Consider the following 22,704-nt stretch of genomic DNA (forward strand, 5'->3'; position numbering starts at 1 on the left):
AAACTTACTGACGAGTTCTCTTTGCTACTACATCGTCTAGCAGTTGTTCTGAGTTCAACTGGGCCTGAACCTGAAGGGAAAAAAAAAGCAGTAGATCCCATAGAAAGCAGAGGATCGCATAGAAAGCAGAGGATTTGAATCCAAAGAGCTACCCTGCTCTGTAACTTTATAACCCAGTGTGGTGTGTGAATGCAGGAGAGGGGCATGTGCCTATTCTAACAACACCTCTTTGTTCAGGTTCCTGTATCAGAACAAGTAGTAAAAAGTTTATTCCTAAATAACATGTTAAATTCTTATAAGACACTGCCACTAAGGACAACAAAAGAGAAAATAGAAAAAAAAAAAGGAATTAATCTAATGTCATGTTCTCCATATTCTAAACCCAAACCCTACCTCAATCATGGGCCATGTCTATGATTGAGGATTACTAAAGGTGGATGTTCAGGATCCTTTGTTTGGGTAAAAAGAAAACACTACCAAGGGTTTTTTATACCTTCAGGCCTCTCCTGAAAAGAAAAGTTGCCTGACGAGTGTCTTTCTGATGACTTAATTTATTTCCACTCCTGGTAAAATTGGCTGGAATGTTATTTCTGCAACAAAAACACGTACATCATGAATAGTGTGGGCCACTTAACAACTTTCAAACATCTTGAAAAGATAAACAAAAATATTTAAATTCATAGGATGAAAATCTGAGGTACACTAAACACAAAGACTCTGAATTATACCCTTGTTTACATGAAGCTATTGAGATCTGATTTACAAATACCTCCCTCTGTAGCAGACTACATAACAATGTGGTTAATTCTGACCTAATTTTTCTTACAAATATTCAACTGTCTAATATTCTGACATATAAGGTCTCTTCTGAAGACACTGAAATAACATTGTTAATGCTACTTTCTAAATTTGGTAAAAGACATAAATGTACAGATTTATGAACAGGATTAGTACAAAGAAAAGCACACCTAGGCACATCATGGTCAAACCGCTGAAAACAAAAAATGAAGAGAAAATCTTGAAATATAACATCTTTTCCAATTTTCTCTCCTTCACTCAGAAACCTTCATATATTAATATAAATCACACAGAAACTTACACTATTCCACTGTTTGCTCTCTCCTGCTTAGAACACTGTAATCTTAATTATATGTTTGACTTGACTTTCACCAATTCCTTTCTAGTTTCTATAGAAAGTTGGTAAAACATGAGAAAACAAATTTTCATTTCTGTCTACTTATTTATTTTTATAAATAAATGTTTAACAGGTCACCTAATCTTACCTCCAAACTTATAGAAGCTCAAATGCAAAATTTCCCTGCCAGCCCAGTTAACATGGGCTCATTAATGGTTCATGTAATTGACAAGCTCTTATTTGAGAAGTTTCCCTTTTCCAAAAAAGTACTCCGAAATGATTCCCAAAAGAAAAAGAGATGACAGTTGAATAAAGCTGCAATTGTAGCCATTCCACTTATACAAAAACTTCATTTCAGGGTTTTTTGCTTTGAATTATCTTCTATAAAAGATGAATAAAAGGCATTTGAAACTGAAATAATAAGAAAACTTTGCAGCCTGTCAACTACTTTATCCTTACAGAGAACAGAATACCATAACGATAGGCCACAATTTTTAAGTTTTGTTATACTTTTTTTTTTAAAATTTATTTATTTGGTTGTGCCAGGTCTTAGTTGGGCAGGTGGGCTCCTTAGTTGTGGCATGCAAACTCTGAGTTGCGGCATGCATATGGGATCTAGTTCCCTGACCAGGGATCAAACCCGGGTCCCATGCATTGACAGTGTGGAGTCTTAACCACTAAGCCACCAGGGAAGCCCTGTTATATCTTTTTTAAATTAATAGAAAAATAATATCAGCTTACGAAGCATTCATGCAAAATTCTTTCAGGTTTGTTTTTCCCACAAATAACATACACTGCTTTATTAAGAGCCACTGAGACTATATAACAAATTCAGCTTTCAGAATTCTCAATTTTGAATAATTCTGGAAGAGGTGTTTTTACCAAAACGATCACCTTTTGCAATTTTACTCTATATGTCAAGAAAGAGAAAGACACAGAGTTATGCTTTTTTAAAACGTTTATAATCAGTTAAATTCATCAATAACACTGGTTCCAAGAGATAATGAAGCTATTACTGAATACTTCCATATTGGATTTTCAAACAGACATCCCCAATATCTGTCTTGAAAATGACTAGATACCTACAAACATCACTGCAAATTCATTTCTTTGAACTCTCAGGGCAAGAAGTCCATCTTTATTTATGATGTATAACATAACACTGTCTTATATTTGAGTACTTACTTTCTATTTAACTGGTTAGGTCTCTTGAGAGCTGCAACTGGTTTTCTCTGTACTTCATTTTGTCTCAGAAGGTTTGCCTTCCTTTTTAACGCTGGAAAATATCGCTCTATATTCTTTCAGAAAGCAAGAAACTATGTTAATTAGATTGCTTTTTGCTCTATACCCTACTACAATAAACATTTCTGAGGCAGAATGGACAGGGACTGACCACTGCTTAGATGTACAGGTTGTGCTAAAACAACTTGAATATTTCCTGTCTAAGTGACGAAAAAGATAACTACATTACACTTAAAATACTTGCAACAAAAGAAGAATTCAAGCAGAAGAATGAATTTTTTTCTATTTTGGTTATGTTCAGTTTGAGGTATTCTGAGGGATTCACAGGTGATGAGGAAACATGGCTCTGGAGCTCAAGAGAAGAACCCTCTAGAGAGCCAGAAATGTAAATTAGGGAATCTTTTATATAAATATGATTTTGATATCAAGTGAAGAGATAAGAGAGCCAAGATCCAAAACAAATGTGTGAGAAGGAAAAAAAGTTGTGATAGCAAAGAAGTCTGAGTAGAAAAAGAAGAATTAAGAAAACTCAATGTCATAGAAAATAAGCACAGGAAATGTCCACTTTTTCTCCCTCTACATATATAAATTCAGTCCATCATTAAAGCCTAATTCAGGTTTCCATATTTCCCATGAAGCCTTTTCTAAAGTCTCTGACAATATGGACTATATCTTTTATTTAATCTAGATTCTCTTATATTTTGAGAATCTGACAAGGGATTAATCTCCAAAATATACAAACAGCTCATGTAGCTCAATATCAAAAAAATAACCCAATCAATAACTGGGGGGAAGATCTAAATAGACATTCTCCAAAGAAGACATACAGATGGCCAAAAAGCACATGAAAAGATGCTCAACATCGCAAATTATTAGAGAAATGCAAATCAAAACTACAATGAGGTATCACCTCACACCAGTCAGAATGGCCATCATCAAAAAATCTACAAACAATAAATGCTGGAGCAGGTGTGGAGAAAAGGGAACCCTCCTGCACTGTTCGTGGGAATGTAAATTGATACAGCCACTATGGAGAACAGTATGGAGATTCCTTAAAAAACAAAAAATAAAACTACCATACGACCCAGCAATCCCACTACTGGGCATATAACCTGAGAAAACCATAATTCAAAAAGAGTCATGTACCACAATGTTCACTGCAGCTCTATTTACAATAGCCAGGACATGGAAGCAACGTAAATGTCCACTGACAGAGGAATGGATAAAGAAGATGTGGTATATATATACAATAGAATATTACTCAGCCATAAAAAGGAACAAAATAGTGCCATTTGCAGAGACATGGGTAGACCCAGAGACTGTCATACAGAGTGAAGTGAATCAGAAAAAGAAAAACAAACATCATTTAATATCCCTTATATGTGGAATCTAGAAGAATGGTACAGATGAACTTATCAGCAAAGCAGAAATAGAGTCCAGATATAGAGAACTTATGGTTACCAAGGAGGGGAAGGGGGGAATGGGACAAATTGGGAGATTGGGATTGACATATATACACCACTAAGTATAAAATAGATAACTAATGAGAACCTACTGTTTAGCACAGGGGACCTCTACTCAATGATCTGTGGTGACCTAAATGGGAAGGAAATCTAAAAAACAGTGGAGATATGTATACCTGTAACTGATTCACTTTACTGTACAGCAGAAACTAACACAACATTGTAATGCAACTATACTCCAATAAAAGTTAAAAAAAAAAGAATATGAGAAGTATCACATAAATATTGATTGACTAAAAACCACAAAAATTACGATAGTCTTCATTTTCATGAATGTTTGGAAAAGAAGTAAATGGAGGAATAAAGAATATTAAGAGTACAGAAGAAATGCTATGAAATCAGACTAATGATGGCCCATTCCGAGCTTTGTATTTTGTCTTTAATAAAAATACCAAGGCTCATTTTATAGGTAAATGTAAAAGTTCCTTCTATGATACTACTGTCACATGTTGTTTTCCTTCAAAATACCTGCCATATTATAATCATATAGTTATTTGTGTGATAAATTATTTAATATTTATTTGAGTTCTCCATGAAGACAGGGATTTTCTATTGGGTTACTGCAGAATCCCTTGCGTCTAGGACATACTGAGTATTCAGTCAACATGAAGTAAATGATGAATACATGGACAAGAACTTTAACAATCCATTTAATATATGGGGAATTTGTGTTCCATGAATCTAAGGTTTGTACATGTGTATAAAAGTGTTTATAAAAAATATCTAAGGATAAGTTTTTCTTACAGAATTTTGAGATAAAAATTATTCCTTGAAGGAAAGAAATTAAGGTAGTTTATTTTTAATGCTATTTTATTAAAGTAATATTTACATACAATAAAATTTTAAGTGTACAGTTTGATGAAGTTGGGTAATTACATGTAATCATGGAACCACATCATAATTAAGATATAAAACAGTACCCTTACCCTTAAAAGTTTCCCTGTGCCCCTTTGCAGTCAATTTCCTTCCCCCACCTGACTCTAACCCCAGGCAATGACTGATCTGTCACTATAGTTTAGCCTTTTCTACAATTTCAAATAAACAGAATCATAGTACATAGTGTTTTGTGTTTGTGTTCTTTTGCTTAGCATGATGTTTTGAGATGTACCCACACTGTCTTGCGCATTAACATTTATTCCTTTTTTATTGCTGAATAGAATTCCATAGTATGAAGATAAGGTATTTATAAACTGTCAAAATCAGACAAAAGATCAAAACTACCCATTAGCAGAAGATAACTGCTATATATGCAGCAACAACAAAAATTTTTTAAGTTCACAGAAGTACTAAATGGCTTAGTATTATTAGTCAAGTTAAAAGTTCTACAAAACATAACATACCCTCAGTTTTAGGAAACTGTGAACCTAAAACAGAAAAGTTACAGTATTGACATTGACAAGGTTATATATTCCAGTAGAAGAATCCCTTACAAACTTTTACTTGGCAGATATTTTAAGCTGACTTTCTCTAAACAAAAGAAAATTCATTCTTAGAGACAACCATTCCCCTCCAGGCATAGCCATTTGCTCTCTCCAGTAATTACTAGTAATGTAAATGAGTATGCTATCTTTCCCACTTAGTAATTCACTTCATAGGTAAGAAAATGTACATTTTTATTGAAATAAAATCTCACTAATTCATATAAACTGTGGAAAGGAAGAGAAAAAGTAACAAAAAGTCTAATTGTGGTCAGGACTTTTTTATGGTATAAAATTTCTAAGTATATGCAGCAATTCAAGGACAATTAACTTACTTAGGTAATTTGTTTAATGAATAGAAGAGGATGGTTTAAGTTACTTATATGTAAAAAAAAATTTTCTAAACTGCTAGAAAATGATCTGCTTCACAAGTACCACAGTCGATTCTGTTGAGACATTAATCTGTATTCAGGTTGAGAGAAAGGTTCTTAAGAAACAGCAAATTTCAAACCATACCTTTTCCAAAATCATTCAAACTTTAAATAAAAGGATCTCACAATTCAGCACATTCTCTTTCAATTTTCACTATTTTTAAACAACTCAAAAGACTACCACATGTGGTAACTTAAAATTTTTACTGGAGCAAGTTCTGTAATAAAGTTTTAGAGAATAGCTGCTGGTGATAGCAGAATTGAAAAGTTAAGGGGTGAAGACAGTTGTGGTTAACCAGAATACAGATACTTAAGACAATTTAAGAAATGAATGTCCTGAATTTTTGTATTAAAATATGTATTACTTTCATAATCAGAGAAACAAAAGGGGTTAAAAAACAACAGGGTGGAACATTAAATTCCTTGGTGGCTCAGACTTACTAAACATAAGAAGTTAAAGAAAAACCATTTGTGAAACTATTTTAAGTAATGCTTTATACAGCCAATTCAAAAATTACTCATTGAGATGTAATTAAAAATTCAGTTAAGATTTGAAAAGTAGTTAATTTATGGTGGGTAAATAATTGTAACTCTAATTAAAAGTATCAACTAGGGGAGATAGGTATCCACCCAAGAGAAATGAAAACCTGTGTCCATACAGACTTACAGGCAATGTTCACAGCAACATATTCACAATACCCAAAAAAGTGGAAAAAACCAAAATGTTGTCCATCAACTGGTGAATGGGTAAACAAAATATTCATACAATGAAATATTATTCACTAATAAAAAGAGATGAAGTACTGAGACATGCTACAACATGATGAACCTCAAAAGTATTATGGCTAAATGCCAGCCTACATACTATTGTATGATTCCATTTACAGGCATACCTCGGAGTTACTGGGGATTTGGTTCCAGACCACTGCAATAAAGCAAATATCACAATAAAGTGAGTCACATGAATTTTTGGTTTCCCACTATATATAAAAATTTATATTTATGCTATACTGTAGTCTATTAAGTGTGCCACAGCATTATGCCTAAAAAAACAACGTACATACCTTAATCTAAAAATGCTTTATTGCTAAAAATGCTACGCATCATCTCAGACTTCAGCGAGTTGTGATCTTTTTGCAATAGTACCATCAAAGATCACTGATCACCATAACAAATATAATGATGAAAGAGTTTGAAATATTGCGAGAATTACCAAAATGTGACACAGAGACACAAAGTGAGCAAATGCTGTTGGAACAACGGCACCAACAGACTTGCTCAGTGCAGGGTTGCCAAAAATCTTCAATTTGTAAAAAGACGCAGTATCTGTGAAGCACAATAAAGTGAAGTACAATAAAACAAGGTATGCCTGTATATGAAATATGCCAGAAAGGCAAATTTATAAAATATCTACAGCAAGCAGATTAGTGGTTGCCTGGGGCATATCACAGGGTATGACTGTGAATGGACTTGAGATTTCTTTTTAGAGTGATAGAAATGTTCTAAAATTAATTATTGTGATGATTGTTCAACTCTATAAATTTTCTAAAATTCACTGAATTGTACACTTAAAACAAATGAATTTTATAGTATAAAATTATACATCAATAACCTGTTAAAAACTGCAGACACACACTATCCCGTTAAAAACTGCACACACACACACACACACACACACACACACAGGGAAAGTCAAGAACCTCTAAAAAAACTTATATTTGAGAATGTGGAAATTTAGGTATTCTTCATGAATGACAATAATTATTATTTAATTATTGAATTTTTTATATAAGCCCCAAAGTACTATATTAAAAAAACCCAAAATATTCAAATAAAATGCTCTCTCAAGCTCATTCACAGAAATATTAGTACGAATAAAGGAAAAGGGTTTCTTTCTCTTTTTTTAATTGAAGTATGGTTGATTTACATATTGTGTTCGTTTCAGGTGTAGAGCAAAGTGATTCAGTCATAAATATATATATATTTCAGATTATTTTCCATTATAGGTTATTATAAGATGCTGAATATAGTTCCCTGTGGTAATACAGTAAATCCTTGTTGCTTATCTATTTTACGTATAGTAATTTGTATCTGTCAATCCCATACTCCCAATTTATCCCTCCCCCCTCCCCATCCCCTTTGGTAACTGTAAGTTTGTTTTCTATGTCTGTTGAGTCTGTTTCTGTTTTGAATACAGACTCATTTGTAAGGAAAAGAGTTTCTGACTCAGGATTAGCCATCATCCTACCTTGTCACTTAGAGGTGGTCGATTCATAGGACTAATTCCTTTTCGAATTCCAGTTGCTTTCCTAGCTGCAAGGCCAGTGATAACTCCATAAGGACGTCTCTTTCCAGGCATCACTCTTCCTCTACGGCTCAGACTATTCTTACCAAAACCTGGAGGAGAGGAGGAAAAAAAAAAAAATCAATCTAAGACTGCAACTGAGTGACACACAGGTCACAGGATATTCTATTTCTTAAGTACGGTGGAGGATATGAGAGTTTTTTTCATTTATTATTATTCATATAATATTTCTTATATTATTATTATATTACTATTTATATAACTTCTTTAAAATTACATAAAATATTTCATTTTTAAAGAGGCAATAAGCTATTGGAAAGAGTTCTGCTGCTGTAATGGACTGCAAAGGACTAGAGGATTCTCACATTTCCCCCCAGCTATCCTCTCTTTGGCATTACTTTCTCAACAAACAGAACAGTCTCAACTTTCCCTGTGCAGCATGGTAGCCACTAACCACATGTGGTTATTGAGTACTTGAAATATGACTAGTCTGAATTGAGATGTAACAAAAGAATGTATAATATTTCATTAATAATTTTATATTAATCATATGTTAGAATGATATTTTAGATGTTCTGGGTTAAATAAAATATATTATTAATATGTGGCTCATATTTTATTTGTTGGATGGCACTGATCCAGAGTGGAATCACTATCTCATCTCCTATTTTCTTACGATGTTGCAATCTGGCTTCTTTGTTTTCAGTCTTATTATATTCAAACTGCTTTTGCTAAAGTCTGCAGTAAACTCCAATGGATATATATTTTAATCTCTGCGGCATATGATATTACTGACTTTGCTTTTCCATTATGTATCTTACCTATTTAAATACTTATTTTCTAATTATGAAAAAGTAAACGTGCTCAGTACAGAAATCTTAAAAACATATAAAGTACAAATAAGAATATAAAAGCCACCACCATTAGCCCACCACTTAGAGACAACTACTAACATTTTATATTTTTCTAGTCTTTTACTTGTATACATACATCTCAAATTAACACTTTTAGTTTCAACTGTCTTTAAGCAACTCAAAAGACTATCACATGAGGTAATTCACAATTTTGTAGTACCATGTGCCCAGAAAATGGACTGAGTCAATCTTCCAGCAACCACATTTCACTACTCCATACACTACTTTGTAGTCTACATTAACACTGTATTGTGAATATTAATCCTATGTCTTTAATATTCATACTAATCATTTTAGTTACTTCTAATGTTACACTATTATAAATAACATTGCAATAACACTACAGATAACATTTTTATACACATCCATGATATTTCCTCAATATATAAATTTCCAAAGATCAAAATGCTGTATCAAAGAGTAAAGCAAATTCTAAAGGATTTTGATTCATATTGTAAAAAATCCCCTCCAGAACATCTATATTTATTTATATTCCCAGGAACATAAGGGTGCCACTTTTTCCGTATCATTGACAACTTTAAATATTATTCTTTTTAATCTTTATCATTTAGCGTTTGAGATTAAAAAAAAACAACTTGTATTTGGTAGTTTACTAGTAATAATGAACACTTTCCATGGGTTTTTTGACTATCTGTATTCTTCCATTCACAAACTATCATGTTCATAAACCAGTTTTCTAGGGTCAAGTTCTAATTTCCTTTGATGCTTTGATAGAAGAATTACTTTAAATTTATAATTAATTTATCAAGAATCGACATTTTACAATATTCAGGAACACGTTACATCTTTCCACTTATTCAAGTCTTCTTCTGTCACTAAATTGGCTCAGTAAAGTTTCAAGCTTTTCCTCCCATAAGTCCTGCACATTTCTTGTTAAGCTTATTACTAGGTATTTTATACATTTGTTGTCAATCACAAAAAAAGATCCCTTATCTATTAATAATCTTCATATTGTCATTCTTGGGATTACAGAAAGCTACTGAGGTTTTAATTAATAGCTTTTAATCAGCCATTCCACTGAATTCACTTATTAGTTCTAATAGTCTTTCAAATTATTTTCTTGGGATTTCTGAGTGACAATCGTATTACCCACAAATGATACTACCTTCTTCCTTCCAATAATTATACCTCAAATTCTTTTACTTCTTAATGCAATGGCCAGAAATTCCAGAGAACTATGCTAAGTAACAATTGTGATATTGGGCATGCTTATCTTAATTCTAATTTGGGGGGGAATGTCTTTAGAATGGAATCCTGTATAATACTATACACCTGCAATGTGGTAACAGGTCTACCAACCTGTTTCATAGTCAAACTAAACAAAGTTAAAATAGTTTACTGTAGGATTTCTCAGGACTGTGTGTGATGAATCTCTTAAGCCATAATCATGTATATGTCACTGTCGAATTTATCTAATTCCATAATGCTTTTTTATGGTGTACCTACTTTGAGACCAGAATTCAACTAGACAGTTAGAAAAACCTGTTATGTTATGATGGTTGAACCATTTACCAATTTATTGCCTTTCAGCTCTCAATTCACTCTTTACTGTCCCACTTCTGTTACTGGAACATCTCTTACCAGCTGGCACGATGTTAAGCTTTGTCAGCAGAGGGCACTGGAGGGACTCTAGAAGAAGAAGGAGCTTCTCTTCTAAGTTCCAGTGTGCACCTCAAGGCTTGGTCCTGTGGTATAGGACACCCAGTGGCACTCATTATCCCTCCCCTGAAAGCTGAGACTATGGTGAGGCAAGAGAGGCACCTAGGGCATAAAATCTGAGAATGAGTGACACCTTAAATATTAGGCCCTCGGTATCTATCTAGATCTAGTCCTAGGCATCACTCTAATTCTGGCCCTGCTCATCCTCCAGTGAATTAAAGCTGCATCACCCCTATAGATCACTTCCCAGTGAATTCCACCAGCACGGCAACTCAGTGTGGTAAGGAGTTCTTGTAGATTTGTTCCCTTTTTGGGTGCTCTGCCTCAGTACTAAAGGTGCTGATTTTATTACTTTTATAATCAGCAAAAAAGCAATAAAGATACAATTTTTTTAAATATTAGGATCAAATTATTGCTGTTCTATGTGTGATTCCCTTCTAGAATTGCAACCAAACAAAGATTAAGCATGTTGGGGAAACCTGTATATTCAAATTAAATCTACAACTACTTGCTATTTTTATTTGTATTAAATAATGAAGCAGCTACCACTGTGCTAGGCACTGTTCTGAGTACCTTAATTTAAATGAGCACTTGATGAAATTGACGCTAACATCTCAATTTTGCAAGTGAGCAAAGTGAGGCGAAGAACAGTGACTACCCAGAGGGCACAGTTAGAAAATGGCAGAGCCATGATCTAAGTGCAAGTCTGTGGCTCGAAAAATTGAGCATTTTCCAAACTGTTATATATAAAAATTAAAGAATAATAAAAGGTAGAATATAATCTATGGTACATTTCCAAAGAGAAAAACACAGCTATGACAGAAAAAGCAGGCTCTGAGCTAGGTATTACAAAACAGGCAAGATGTGAATAGGGAGAGAGGCATAAAGTGACAAGTACAAAGACATGGGCAACCACAGTGATTTGAGAGACAGTCTAGAGAAAAGGATAAGAAGTGAATGGAAAACTACAATGAGGTATCACCTCACACCAGTCAGAATTGCCATCATCAAAAAATCTACAAACAATAAATGCTGGAGAGGGTGTGGAGAAAAGGGAACCCTCTTGCACTGTTGGTGGGAATGTAAATTGATACAGCCACTATGGAGAACAGTATGAAGGTTCCTTAAAAAACTAAAAATAGAACTACCATACGATCCAGCAATCCCACTACTGGGCATATACTCTGAGAAAACCATAATTCCAAAAGAGTCATGTACCAAAATGTTCACTGCAGCTCTATTTACAATAGCCAGGACATAGAAGAAACCTAAATGTCCATCGACAGATGAATGGATAAAGAAGATATGGCACATATATACAATGGAATATTACTCAGCCATAAAAAGAAACTGAGTTATTTGTAGTGAGGTGGATGGACCTAGAGTCTGTCATACAGAGTGAAGTAAGTCAGAAAGAAGAAAACAAATACTGTATGCTAACACATATATATGGAATCTAAAAAAAATGGTCATGAAGAACCTAGGGGCAGGATGGGAATAAAGAAGCAGACCTACTAGAGAATGGACTTGAGGTCACGGGGAGGGGGAAGGTTAAGCTGGGACAAAGTGAGAGAGTGGCATGGACATATATACACTACCAAATGTAAAACCGATAGCTAGTGGGAAGCAGCCGCATAGCACAGGAGGATCAGCTTGGTGCTTTGTGACCACCTAGAGGGGTGGGATAGGGAGTGTGTGAGGGAGGGAGATGCAAGAGGGAAGAGATATGGGGATATATGTATATGCATAGCTGATTCACTTTGTTATAAAGCAGAAACTAACACACCATTGTAAACCAATTATATGCCAATAAAGATGAAAAAAAAAAGACTATACTTGAAAGGGAACTGAGGGGGGGCTCGCCGAATTCATGATCAGATTATAACAGTCTAGAAGCGGTATGTTATACTGAATGGAAGAAAGAGAGAGAAGGCAGTGAAACCATTTCAGATGCTATCGCAACACTCAAACACAACATGATAAGGGACTGGGAAAGGAACAAAGAAATTTGAACGTATTCCAAAAGAATGAATGAATTAGTAGAACAAAGAGAAAGTTTAAAGAGAGGAGGAGTCCATTATTATACCAAAGTTTGAGGCGTTGACGAAAAAGACTCATGAGAAAATCTCATTAACAAGAATAAAAGGGGAGGGAGAGGGAAGGATTGGGAGTTTGGGATTAGCAGATACAAACTAGTATATATATAGGATGGATAAACAACAAGGTCCTACTGTATAGCACAGGGAACTATATTCAATATCCTATAATAAACCATAATGGAAAGAATATGAAAAAGAATTTATCCATCTATAACTGAGTCACTTTGCTGTACAGAAGCAATTAACACAGCCTTGTAAATCAACTATACTTCAATAAAATTTAAAAAAAAAAACAAGAATAAAAGGAGACAAGTATGGGATAGAATTCTATTCCTGGGTGCCTTCTATTTCTGACTGTTATAGTCATTGTTCCCATACTCATCACCCGTTCTACCATCTTTTTTTTTTTTTTTTTTGCGGTACGCGGGCCTCTCACTGTTGTGGTCTCTCCCATCGCGGAGCACAGGTTCCGGACGCGCAGGCTCAGCGGCCATGGCTCACGGGCCCAGCCACTCCGCGGCATGTGGGATCTTCCCGCACCGGGGCACGAACCCGTGTCCCCTGCATCGGCAGGCGGACTCTCAACCACTGCGCCACCAGGGAAGCCCTGTTCTACCATCTTTTCTTTCTTTCCTTCCAGTGGCTTCTTATCCTCTACTTTCTAACAAGCCTAGATCATCCCTTCCTCCTTCCTCCTTTTCTATCTTTGAACAAACTTCACTAGCTCTATCTCAGTTTTAGCAATGGTTGTATTTTTCACGCTGTCACTGTCATGTTTCATGCAATAGTCTTTTCTTGGTTTTCATCCAATCAGCCCCTTTAGAAAGTTCTTGTCTTTCTAGAGTACCTTCATTCTCATTACTTCAACTACTACCTCTATGAAGGTCCTTTCACATTTTCAGCTCCACCAGAGCAGCAGTTTAACACTACTAGCCATGTATGAGAAGGACATATGGAGCTTAAAAGAAAAAAAAAACAAAAAAACCCAGGCCCTACTTCTGCAGATTCTGGTTCAGTAGCAATGGAGTGCAGCCAGAGCATCAGTCTAATTTATAAAGCTCCACAGATGCAACCAATGTTGAGAACAACTAAAACTAGACACATGAATTTTCATCTTTCCTTTGAATCGTTAGCCCAATCCCTTCATGAATTTCTTTCACACACACATCAAGCTGCCTAAATAATTTCTGTAGTCTGATCACTTACACGAAGGTTTGAGGGATTTTCTGGGAAATATCATATCACAGAGTGTATGCAATCATATTACTGGCTCCTTTTAAAGAAGCATACAACTATTTCTCTGTCTCCTCTACCTCTAAAAGAAATAGCATCCTCAAACTTTTTGGTCTCAGGACCTCTTTATACTCTTAAAAATTATTGAGGACCCCAAAGAGTTTTTGTTTCTGGTATTTCTGATATATAGGGTTTATGTTTACTGCTATTTACCACACTACAAATGAAAACTAAGACATTTAAAAACTATTTGTTATTTTATTAAAACAACAATAAACTCACAACATGTAGGACAAATAACATTTTTAATGAAAAATAATTACTGTATTCCTAAACAAACAAAAATATCTAATAGGAAGAGTAGCATTGATTTGCATTTTTGCAAATCTCTTTAGTGTGTGGCTTAATAGGAGATAGCTAGATTCGCATTTCTGCTTCTGCTTCCAATATGTTTTATTTATCACATGTCATGTAGACTTTGGAAAGTCCACTGTACATTTATGAGAGAATAAGACTGAAAACACAATGTCTTAGTATTATAGAAATAGTTTTGACCATGTGAACCCCTTGAGTCTTGGGGATTCCCCAGGATCTCTGGACAGCACTTTGAGAACTGCTGTTGTATAGTATTCCATCCCTGAAAGACATTTAGGTTGTTTGTACAAGTATGTATTGAATGACTAAATTATATTTCAGGTACAAAATTAGGAAGACTTTATTCACTTGTCTGTTCAGCCGTCAAAAATAAATTATTGAGGGACTCCTCTGGTGGTCCAGCAGTTAAAGTTCTACATTCCCAATGCAGGGGGCCCGGATTCGACTCCTGGTCAGGGAAACTAGATCTCGCATGCCACAAGTACAAGCCCGCATGCCACGACTAAAGATCCTGCACACAGCAAAGAAGATCCCGCGGGCCGCAACTAAGAACCGGTGCAGCCAAATAAATAAATAAATAATTTTAAAATAAATAAATAAATAAATATTGAGTATTTGCTAAGGGCTCTCTGTGCTACTTATTCCCTTACCTCAAGCTAACATCCTCACTGACATTATAACGTGGAAATCTTAACTTTTACAAACCAATTAGAGCTTAAGAAAATCCCATACCTCTCTGAACACTCAGTGACAGCAGCAGCTGTTCTATTTTAGGCCCTGACACATGTAAGTGGAGAACATACAAGCGCAATTTCAATCTTAGAAAATCCTAAGTTGCCACTGGGTATCCTTTAACTCAAGGCTCAGATTATAACCCCTGTAAAAGGAAAGCTTTTCTGATCCTTCATGAATCAGATCCTATTTCACCTTATCCATTAAATCACCACTAATTTTCTTAGGACAAAATCCCTACCTAAAATCCTGTAGTACAATCAGAATTTCTCTTATGATATGTCTTAACTCTATGTTTTCTACCTTATCTCTGTTACTAGAAATTCCTTGAAGTAAAAGAGTGCATCTTTACATACCCTGACAACCTGGTCAGTTCAGAGCATTTATCAGGTATTTAACAAACAATTAGCATAAATAAATATATTTCTGGCTTCTATGAACTCTGAAATTATTTTAAAACAAATCATATATAAAATATGGTATGTTGAGTAACATTTATAAGAAACCTTTAAATATAAATCACTGGAATTAAATATTAATTTTCTATAGCTAAATACCTATTACAAGATTTACTTACTTGGGTTCAGCTATCCCAGAAATTACTAGGGAAGAATAAATTCTTCTGCAGGGTCTAATCTTAGTTATAGGCATATGTTAAGGATATGTTGGTATATTAGCTGTTAAACACAGGATTAATTATGTTCAACCTATTGGAGATTATTTTCTATGGTTTTTAACATATAGGATAAAAATCAACTTAGGAATTAGTTTATCAAACATTTTTTCACATGTGTAAAAAAGATCTAGAGTTTAAAAAATCTGAACAAATGTTTATTCTAAAATGCTGATGTGGGCTTCCCTGGTGGCGCAGTGCTTGAGAGTCCACCTGCTGATGCAGGGGACACGGGTTCATGCCCCAGTCCGGGAAGATCCCACATGCCGCGGAGCGGCTAGGCCCGTAAACCATGGCCGCTGAGCCTGCGCGTCCGGAGCCTGCGCTCCGCAACAAGAGAGGCCACAACAGTGAGAGGCCCGCGTACCGCAAAAAAATAAATAAATAAATTAATTAATTAAATGCTGATGTAACTGCTAAAAAAGTTAATGAGTCACATATAATTAACAGTATTCAGTTACTGCCTTAAGTCTATTTTGGAACAAAATGTTATAAATAAATAACCTTCCAGATTACCAAAAATAACTGTATATGTAGAGTTCCAAGATCATCAGACCATATCTAAACCATTCAATTCTGTGTTACCTCTGGAGGATTTAACAAATCCTAAAGGTCCTGGATGATAAGATAAATAATCTAGAGGTCATTTTCTATGCAGAATAGTAGTCTCCACATATTTATAAAAGGTTTTCATACAGAAACCTGTTTCCTATAACTCTATAGAATTAACAGGAAGGCATGATTTAATTCAAATTAAGAGAATTTTCTAGTAAACAGTGCTGTCTCCAATAATGGAATAAGTTATGTTGTGAGGTGGTATGCTCTTTCACTGAATATATTTAAGCTGGACTTACATAGTCATCCATCAGACAAAACTCTTAACTGTGAAGGAGATTAAGACTTCATGATATGTAAGATCCTTTATAAATCTATAGTCCTAAATATAATAAAGACTTTATATACTGAGGTTACTTTAAAATGACTTAATGTTTTTAAGAAATACTGTTATCACCTATTTAAGGAAACCTGAGTTTTTACCAGATTGTAAGATTAAACAAAACTCTGAGAGAAGGAAAAATACACATCACAAAGGGTACTGATATACTTCCTCCACGCTTTAAGTATGTATCAAAGGTAGTATACTATGAACCCACAAATAACGGCTCTTTATTAAAGCTTACTTGCAAAACTTACCAGAGTTCTGTTGAATTCCCCATCTTACTCTCATCCTGAATTGCCGGGCACCACTTTGCTGGAGTCTTCTATTTAGTCTTGGGAAATTCTGTTTCTTTCCTTCCTTTCGATTCAATTTGATGATATCATCTGTGATAGACGAAATGTGATGATTACCTTCATTTTAACGTAGTGACTCAATTACTCAGTCTCATTTTCTAGTTGATAGATTTCCTATGTCCCTAACTTCTTTTCTACTTTGAAAGCACTTTGATAAGTGGATAATAATGATATGAACATAAAAGCTCAAATCAGCCAATATATTTGGAGCAATGAACAATGGTTTTGTAGGAAAAGTTGAATAGCCCAAAGCAGAGCTACCAACTAATGAAGATTTCTGTTATTCATAGTATTTCTTTCCCTAATAAATATAAATGAGCAAAAACCTGTTTACAAAAATTACTCATACTTACTTTCCATAATCACAGAAGTCTCCAGTTTTTAAAGATGACCACCTTTCAATAAAACCATTGGCAGTCAAAAAATAAATCATTCAAAGACTAAATTTCTAAGTTCACCTAAATTTATTGAGTATATACTATGTGCAGTGAATATATATGGTAGGCTGTGCTGTAACAGAAACAAACAAAAGTAAAATATGATCCCTATTCTCAGTAAGTTTAAAATTAATGATGGAAACAGTCATGTAAATAGTAAACAAAAAATTAAACAAGTACCATAATAAAGGTATAGTACAAAAAGAAAATACTGTTGGTTCTTTGCTCATTTAGCAAAGCAATTCAGGGTTACCTTAATTTTCTTTCTACACTGTTCTCTCTCTCTCTCTCCCTTTTTTTGGCCGTGCTGCACGGCACGCAGGATTGTAGGATCTTAGTTCCCCGATGACCAGGGATCAAACCTGTGCCCTCTGCAGTGGAAGCGTGGAGTCCTAACCACTGGACCACCAGGGAATTCCCTCTACGCTGTTCTAAGTCTTATTATTTCCCAAAACACTTCCAGACTGTCCCAAGGTAATTCACAAACATCACATTGCTCTAATACCACAACAGAACAATGTCAAGATCAGAAAACTAAATGTACTCCAGATCCCTATTTACATCTGTTTAAAGGAGATTACTAGAAGACAAAAAATACTCATTTAAGAATATCCAAACACTTTCTCCAAAGTTCCAACTCCAATATTAATTTTGCTGACTGAAAATACAGTAAATAAACCAAATAAATTGAACATCAACAACTTCTTAATAAAATTAACAAAACTAACCTCAGTTGTTTTTTTTTTTCAAACTACTCTAAATACAAATAATCTAACAACTATATCAATATAACTAGTCTTTTCTGAAGTCAAAGAAGGAAATATAGATTACAGGGATCCTTTCTTATATATTACTACTCTACCTCACTAATCTCTAATCTTTTAAAAAAATTATTTATTTATTTATTTATGTCTGCAGTGGGACTTCGTTGCTGCTTGTGGGCTTTTTCTAGTTGCTGCAAGTGGGGGCTACTCTTCGTTGAGGTGCACCAATCTCTAATCTTTAAGACTCTAAACTACATTTAAATATTCATAGAAAATAATTCAAATCCCTTCAAAGTAGTTTGTTATCTTGAGATCCATCATTCAGCTACAAAAAAGTTCATCAAAGTTAGACACTCAAGAACAGTTTTTTACAAAATACAAAGATTTCACAAATATCAGAGCCATGAACATGTTAAATTCTCAGTAAGCAGAAAGGGAATAGTTAGACACCACTTTCAAAACACTACTTTCCTCTAACAGGGTGCTACTTATTCTTCACCAGAAGTCTGAGATCTCAGAGCCATTAGAGTACCCCCCAAAAATGAACTTGGTCTGGGGAACCACAAAATAAAAAAAGGCAGAGTATAATTTTGACTAACCAGGCTGATTTAAAAACAGAGCATTATAGAGTATAAACATAACTAAAAATTAAAAGTAGAAAAGCATATCAAACATAATATTATGTTTTCTATTTAAACATTTTATTATCTAAATCCTCAAGTTAAAAGGAGCTACCATGACAGAGAGGATTCTTCCAATCTAAAAGAAGATAATGGCTTTCTCCTAATCAAGGAGTAGACAGGGTAGGTAGGCATCAGAAACAAAAAAAAAAATCCACTATGAGCTACTTTTATAAAAAACTAGGGGTATACACGTGATAACAATAACAGTAATAGTAGTAACTGAGTACTAATAGGATTGTTCTGAAAACATGTATTCATTCAATTCTCACAATAATTCTATGAAATAACTATTATAATACCCATTTTCAAACTAAGATACTGAGGGACTTCCCTGGTGGTCCAGCGGTTAAGACTCTGTGTTCCCAAGGCAGGGAACCCGGGCTCCATCCTTGGTCAGGGAACTAGATCCCTCACGCCGCAACTAAGAGCCCGCATGCCGCAACTAAAGGATCCCCGCATGCTGCAACAAAAGATCTGGCACACAGCAACGAAGACCCCGTGTGCCACAACTAAGACCTGGCACAGCCTAAGAAAGAAAGAAAGAAATTTCTTTTTTTTAAATTAAGAAATTGAGCCACAATGAGGCCAGCTATTGGTAACCTTGGTAGATAATTCCATATGAATATTCACATAAACCTGATAGAGTCACAATTAAAAACAAAACAAAAAATTAGATTCTAAAACCTATGCACACTGGATAAAATGGGATATTCACAAAGCATAATAATTGCCTAAAATACCTCTCTCTTCATCACATCTCTGTAAAATTCTCACTAAAACAAAACAAAGCACCTAAAAAAAAAAAGGGCACCTGACAGAATGCTGTATGTTCTTAAGGGAGAAGAGAGACCAATTTCTTTTAGCTATCCGCTGCACTTCACTTCTATCTTCAAAGAGAATTATCCCTCAGTTTTCTTCATTTGAACATCCTAATCACTGAACAAAATACATACAAAATCTTAGAAACTTAAGAAATGTAATGCTTATGACACTACATGGTTAACACTTCCTACATCTAGAGCTTGGTGCTCTAGAACCAGACTGAAATCCTGACTCCATCACTTACTTGCTGTATGACTGTGGGCAAGTTACTTAATTTCTCTATGCCTCAGGTTTTGTAAAATGGGAATAACAACAACGGCTTATACAGTATGTGTGTGTATATATGTAAATATGGTGCTTACTGTGTACCAGGTACTGTTCTGAGCAGTTTACATTTGCTTATTGACTTATTTAATACTTACAGCAACCCTCTGAGGTAATATCTCACCTTTTTACAGATGAGGCACTGAGAAGCAATTTGCCCAAGATCAAATGGCTAATAAGTGTCAGAAGCAGGATTTGAACTGAGACAGTCTGGGATTCAGGATTCCATGCATGCTCATTATCATTAGGAGTAAGTACCTCATAGGGTTATTATCGGGATAATTTAACACATATAAAATGCTTAGTCCAGTGCTTGGCAAGTAGTAAGCACTCAATAAATATTCATTATTATATTTTTTCTTGGCTTTAATTCAAAAGATTTCTCATTTCTCATTTCTTTAGAGGTCACTACTGACTAGCAGTAGTAGGCAAGACTTGAGGCCAAACCTATGATTTCTGATGATTTGCTTAATTCACATCTTGGGTTCTAACTTAAGACAAACACAGAAACCAAGAGATCTTGACTTTTGACTACGAACTTTGCAGAAAAACCACAACAAAAGAGAAAAATATCGTCCTCGGAAAAGTTACACCTCTGTATCCCCTAGTCGGGTACTTTTCAAATATCCGAAAAATTGTAGGCCTGAGGCAGAGCTAACCACATTTAATACCAAAACCTGAATCCCGACAAAAACAGAATTACTTTTAAACCAACCAAGCCAAACAGAGACTAGTCCCTCAGTGGTGTTAGGTCTGAATTTTTAATTGAATCGCCAATCTCCCTGCTTTTTACCTAATCGTCACCAAACCACCCCACTCTTTTAGATCCTATGCTTTACTTGGCTTCCCATCAAACCCTCCTTCGGTTTTCGCTTCGTTTTTTTCTAATTTGCTAGCTTGAAGGACTCGATGAGGAGACTCTGCTTTTCTAGGCACCGCCTAATACACCACCATCCCACGAAGTCCTTCCTAACTATCTTTTCTTTCTGTCAAGCGCCCCGGCCCCGCGGTGGCCCGGCCGTCTGGAGCCCGTCGGAAACGGTCAACTCTCGGGGCGTCTTGACGCTTCTGTGCGGCGCCAGGCGCAGGCCCGGGCGCATAAAACGCCCAACCAGCTCTTCTCGGGAACCACGGATTTAACCGAACCCGCCGGGCTCTCAAAGAGCTTCCTCAGAAAGGACGGCTCCGTCCGACCCCTGCCCTCGCCCCACGATAACGCCCACCGCGCACAAGCCTGAGGTGAAACCCGCGGAGTTTTCCTCACAAAGAGCCGGGGTCACCCGCGAGCAGTGGCTACCCTTTGTGGGGGGGCGGAAACAGGATCCGCACTCCTCTGCCTTCCCAACCTCCCGGCCCTAAGCGCCCCCCGTCCCCTCAGACACAGCCCCGCCGAGGTGACGCCCGAGGCCCTCGGGCTCGATCCTGACTCCAGAAAGCGCTCCCCCCGTCCCCACCGGCCCCCACTTGGTTCCGCCCACCCGTAAGAAAACTCCATCGACAACTGCGGCCAACCGCCCCTTCCCCCACAAACCGCGGTACTTGGTTCCACCCACACCTCCTCCCACTCCAACTCGGTGCGACTCGGCTCCTCACCCAAAGACATATCAATTTTGTCCAGGTTTTCATTGCTGCGGGCTTTCGGCGGCGGCGGCGGCGGTGTCGCGGTGGCTCCCATTAACCGGGTACCAAACCGGTTCATAGCTGGAAACGTCGCGCTGGAACAGTCAGCGAAGAAGGCCAGGGGCTGAGGCCTGCCACCTCCCACTCACGCAGGCAGACTAGCCGCACCGACGGAGCGCGCACGCGTGCTGGCTGCGTCCTCTCCCACCCGCGGCGGAGGGCTGGGGGAGGAACCAAGAGACGAGCGGCTGGCGAGAGTGGCCCCAGGCACCGGACTCGCCCCTAGCGCCTCTTGCCGGACCGGAGGAAACATTGCACCCGCTGCTCTGGCCGCTCTCGAGGGGCCGCTGTTTTAGCAGTTAGCCTTTCCGCCCAAATTATGCTGGACCCTGAACACCTCAGAATCAGATGCTTTAAATGAGATCATGTTCCTCCGTGCCCTTCGAGTCCCTCCTGCTCCAGAAAGGCCCCCTAAGCTTTGGTACACACGAACATTTCACACCCCACTGCAGAGCAGCCCCAGAGGCTGCGAGCGTGGACTGCAGAATCTGCGCCCCAGCTCCCCTCTTCATCGCCAGCACGCGGAGCGACACGTCCGGACGCAAAGCAGAGGCTGCACTGATACTTCTTGCGTCAGTATACTAATAAAAGTAAATGTTAACGTTTCCTGTATCTGTACCACTTCTCAGCCGGCGCTCTCAAAACATTTTGCACGGTACCTTATTAAGACATCACCTTCCCTCGGGAGAGCGGTAAGTACCTCTGCTTATTTGGCTGCATTTTTCTCTAATTCACTTGCGTTGGGAATTGATAAGGGGATTCATTTTCTTTCTAATCATCCCTATGGGAAAACTTATTAATATTTGATGAATTCCTGCATAGTAACTTTTTTTCCTGTTAACAAAACCTGATATTCTCTCTTTCTGACCTCCTTCTGCTCCAGATAACTGCGCTTGTGTGGAAGCATTTAGGTTATATTATCCTCATAGCAGCTTAAACTA

At 36.5% G+C, this 22,704-nt stretch overlaps 1 protein-coding gene across 2 annotated transcripts in view; it reads right to left on the reverse strand.

Moving 5' to 3' along the window:
* Positions 1-21,840, reverse strand: part of FYTTD1 (forty-two-three domain containing 1) — a 32,363-nt gene extending 10,523 nt beyond the window's left edge. The window contains exons 1-6 of one of the 2 annotated variants that reach the window (XM_082839180.1): positions 21,677-21,840; positions 16,955-17,083; positions 7,998-8,146; positions 2,321-2,433; positions 494-590; positions 9-70 (exon numbers count right to left, since the gene is read on the reverse strand). In XM_082839180.1, the coding sequence (XP_082695306.1) occupies positions 9-70; positions 494-590; positions 2,321-2,433; positions 7,998-8,146; positions 16,955-17,083; positions 21,677-21,782 (656 nt within the window). In that variant the 5' untranslated portion in view covers positions 21,783-21,840. The remainder of the gene's footprint in view (positions 1-8; positions 71-493; positions 591-2,320; positions 2,434-7,997; positions 8,147-16,954; positions 17,084-21,676) is intronic. The other variant, XM_082839181.1, reaches the window with a different exon arrangement.
* Positions 21,841-22,704: the final 864 nt, after the last annotated feature.

The sequence above is a fragment of the Leucopleurus acutus genome (assembly GCF_964270905.1).
Source record: "Leucopleurus acutus genome assembly, chromosome: 5".
NCBI lineage: Eukaryota > Metazoa > Chordata > Mammalia > Artiodactyla > Delphinidae > Leucopleurus > Leucopleurus acutus.